Here is a 4658-nt window from a genome sequence, read left to right on the forward strand (position 1 = left end):
TCTCTCTCTCTCTCTCTCTCTCTCTTCCCCTTCCTTCTCCCGCCCTCCTCGTTACGCGATCTGTTTTCGGATCGATGCGAGAAATTATTCCACGGTTGTGCCGTTCGTTTCGAGAATGGCGCGATACAGATCTGCGTTTTAATATTCATTCACGGTTATACAACGTTATCGCAAACGATCCGTTACATGAATCGGTATGTCATACGCAAGCACATGTAACGCGCACTGGCGAAAGTATGAATCTAAATCCTTGAAAACGTATCAAAGTTGACAAGGAAACAAAGAAAACGAGAGAAAGAACCGCTTCCTCCGCGTTGGCTCGACGAGCGCTGCTTGACGCATTTCGACGGCGAATCTCTTTTTCTGTTGCCGCCCGCGACATTAACCCTTTTAGTGCCGATCGAAAAAAATGTACCTGAGCGTGTGGAACACCTAAATACATGGCATTTTTTAAGAGAAATTCAACCATTTATAACGTCTTATAAAATTATACTGCAATTCTAAGCAGAATCGTAAGTAACTTGTTCTCGGAAAATTCGTCAGAACTTATAAGTAGATTTACAAGTTTATGCAATATCATATGTCGTACAATCACTTATAAATACCGTAAATTACATGAAATCGTAGGTATTTACGAGTAATTGTACGATATATGATATTGCATAGACTTGTAAATCTACTCATAAGTTCTGACGAGAGCAACTTACGATTCTGCTTAGAATTGCAGCATTAGTTTTGAGGCAGAGTTCTCCCGCGACGCGGATAGTCCAGTAGCATCGTATGCGCAACGATATATCGTCGTTGGCACTTTTCGCAAGTGTTGTTAACAACGATATATCGTTGTTCAGCACTATGAGAGTTAATCGCATCAATTGCGTTAACTACCATACGATTATCAGCGCGAGGTTTCGTCGGGGTAATCTTCTCCAAATTTTGGCAAGTCGCTTTCACGATCGCCGAGCAATCACTAACATCGCTGTAATCGATCGCCAGGATCGTCAGGAATTGAATGTAACGTTACATTTCTCTTTATATTTCTTTTTTCCTTCCTTCTATCTCTCTTTCTCTCTCCTCGCCGTTTTTCCTTCGTGCATATGTGCATGTATAATATGGCTAATAGAACGGGGCGCGCGGGCACGATTGTTCCGTTACAGTACTGTTATCGGCTGTTCTCCAGGAAATTTTTCTCTAAAACTCGAACGTTCGAATTATTACGTAAAATAATGGTAGCTAAAATGCAGCGCAGCGTTCCGTAGGATAGGCAGCCTAATATTCATAGAGAGTCTAAGCGGCTGGATGAATGGCTGTTCTATATTGCGATGTACCGTTCATGAGTTTCTCGACGGATCGGTCTTGCTTTATCGCGAATTCCGTTTTTGTAAAATAACATTTTTCGGTCGAACGCGAAGCTATTGTCCATTCGAAAACGAACAGATGAAATACGCTTTCATCCCAAGTAGTAAAAGTATAAGAATTTCTCCAGATAACATATTCTGAACAAGTATTTTTATTTCGAAATAATACAATTTCATTGAAAAATATTTGTTTTTTTAAATGTACGCATAAAATATACAATCTGGAAGACATAACGTTGTGGAAGTTGAATGAGAGGCTTGAAAAGGTAGCGATTCGCTTTAACAATGGTAGTGATCTTCTTTATCTTTAAGTAATAACTCTCTTACTAACCGACGAGATTTAATACTAAAGATCCCGATTGGTCTTACGGGATTTTATGTATTACAGAATTTCTCTATTTACCTTCTGTCGGTAAATTTGTTGATAATAATATTTAAAATCAGAGTAAATGATAACAACAAAAATATACACACTTTCATAAAAATATTAAATACATTTTATTATACTCCTGTATATATAACAATAAGACATTAAAAAAATATTTGTACGTTATAAAATATTTAATAATTCATTAACTTGTATAATATTAAATGTAATATTAAATTATAATAAATTTAATATTTCATTGTGCACACTGAATGTCCAGTTATTTTTATCAGATAATTAAAAATTTGCCGATAATGTAATCCTTCTGAAGAAGATAACTGAATTGAAGAATCAGTTATCTTCGGGTCTCTTGAGACTCTTACGCCAGCACGAAAATTTATGGAGACCTGACGGTCTTTAAAGCTATAGCCGAAAAAACTGATTATACCGATATTACGCAAAATTTTAACAAAAATCACTGAATTTTGGTATCGCTTAAACCATTTTTGACTAATTTAGTAATGACTTGAACCATTTCGGTTCAAATCTCGACTTAATAATTTAGCGAAGACTCAAACTATTTCGGTTCGAATCTCAGCTTAATAATTTAGAATGGTTCGTATCTATCATGCGAACGACATGATTTATTAATGATCATCATCAATGTATATTTCATGAAATTTAAACTAGCATTTTTTAATCAAAAGTTTCTTCTGTTATTGTGAAAACATACTAACAATAAATTATAATAATATAATACTTTATTGGAGGCTTTGCTAGAAGTGATAAATCACGCTTGAGAAGTGCAACTAATTAAAGTTGACCAAATGATGTGGCAACAATTTGGTAATTAAAATTATTGCCATATTCAAAATTAAATATTAAAAATAATATGTAAAACTAGTACAATGCGCAACGTTCGATTATACATATATTTACACGCGCGCGCTCTCGTACACACATACACATATACATATGAAAAGCAACACGCATTTACGCATATATTTAACTCTATATAATTCAACACAGCCGAGCAAAGAGCATTAAAAGAGAAGGTATTCAAATGTGAAACGAAATGTAGAACGTTCATTCTTAAATTAACTATAATTCAATTAGTTTAAAATTTGCACTTTCAAAATAATCAGAGAAATTAACCTCCCAAAGGTCTAAGGACTCATTCCATTATTGTCAGCTGATATTTGTTAATCGTTACTGGAATAATCTGTATTTGTGTCCGCGAAAAAAATAACACGTTCGCATTATCAGCATCACATGTGTGTCAGCGCGAAAATTTGTTAATGTTCATATTGACTAAGTCTGCTTTATGTGCGATTACTTAAAGACATAAATACGAGGTAGTTGCATACGATAAGCTATCGTTTTTTTACTTTCAGTCATTGCTTGTTACACATATAGGTTTTTTCACTGTATAACACAATTGCTATATCGCAATTGACTACATCTTCAGGCAGCGCAGAGTTTTTGATGTTATTCGCGCGCTAAACTGTAATGAGTTCCCGCGAGATTGCTCGTTGCCGTCCGCGTGATTCTCCGCGTGAACCGCCGCTTCCGTGTCCTCGAGATCGATGATGAAGTCGCGGTTTCCCATCAGCGTCGCCAGGCACATGTTCTTCTCCTTTATCCTGGAGCGCACCAGCAGCTCCAACGTAAAGAGATGCTCGTCGTGTGCCTCAGGCAAGTAACGGTGCACGAACTCCGCCAATCTGTCACAAGTCACATGCAAAACGTGTCGTTTTATTACATGATCAACGCAATCGATAACATTAGCGTATCGAATGAGGTATTTAATATTAACGCGACCGCAGCAGCTTTCCGAACTTTCCGCAACAACTGTATCGGCGTATGGTTGAAATTACGTATCCCATCGCATGTGAAAATACACGGAGAAAAATAATTTTGCTCTTTTAGCAAAATCGTCACTGCATGTTCATAGTGACACCAAAAAAATTTAGTTGACGTAACTAATTTTACAAATTATTCGTTATCAGAGCAAAAGTAGTTTTGTTGCCAGGATAGAAAAAATTTGTCGAATGTATTTGTCCTAAGAATCATGTTAATTTGCTATTGATGCAAAATAATGTATCCTTTGCAAATTTATTTGCAACATCGGATCAAAACTGCAACTGTTTATATAAATCCATCATGGTTCTTATGGCAAAATAATTTGCAGATTCAGCAAATTATATCCAACAAATAGTGATTAGTACTCTTAGTAAATCTTTTTGCTGTCCATATAATAACGAAAAGATTTTGGACCAACAGTAAATTTGCCAGCAAATTATTTTTCTCCGTGTATCCATTTAAAGACGATCTTTTCATTCATCAATAAATTTACTTTGACAATATAATGATTACTTCAAAATAGAAATGCTTAAGTAGCGTAATAAATAGAAAAGAAGTGTAATGGATAGCAAAAGTGTAACGAAGTATAATAAAAAGTAGATATTATATCATAAGATACCCTTATAGAAATTTAATACTGATAAGTGATAATTTGGCCAGTGATAATTACTGTCGTTCAATAATTTTATTACTCGTACGAATAATAAAATTACTATTTATTACTGCCAATTTATCACAGTCAGTGATACTTTTCTATAAGGGTATAATATATCATAAGTAGATATTATATCATAAGATATATGATATTATATCATAAGATATTATAGATATATTAGGACCTTAACTTAGTTTCCGCCCAAAAAATACTGAGAAAAAGCATTTATTGTAAAAAATTTATTTAAATTATTTCAATGAAAGTATTTTCCATCACTTTCTACAACTTTTTGCCATCTTTCTGGCAACTGGGCGATACCATCTCGATAAAACGATGTTTGTTTCGAAGCAATCCATTCGTCCACCCATTCTCGCACTTCTTCAACATTTCGGAAGCGTGTACCACTCAAGCCGTGCTG

At 34.9% G+C, this 4658-nt stretch overlaps 1 protein-coding gene across 1 annotated transcript in view; it reads right to left on the reverse strand.

Annotated features, from left to right (window-relative positions):
* Positions 1 to 2640: 2640 nt before the first annotated feature.
* Positions 2641 to 4658, reverse strand: part of LOC116848454 (putative glutathione-specific gamma-glutamylcyclotransferase 2) — a 6430-nt gene continuing 4412 nt past the window's right edge. Inside the window, exon 5 of the mRNA XM_032824564.1 lies at positions 2641 to 3446. Within this exon, the coding sequence (XP_032680455.1) occupies positions 3179 to 3446 (268 nt within the window). The 3' untranslated portion in view covers positions 2641 to 3178. The remainder of the gene's footprint in view (positions 3447 to 4658) is intronic.

This window comes from Odontomachus brunneus, unplaced genomic scaffold, assembly GCF_010583005.1.
Source record: "Odontomachus brunneus isolate Ranch 3 - 2012 unplaced genomic scaffold, Obru_v1 Obru_scaffold_096, whole genome shotgun sequence".
Taxonomy (NCBI): Eukaryota; Metazoa; Arthropoda; class Insecta; order Hymenoptera; family Formicidae; genus Odontomachus; species Odontomachus brunneus.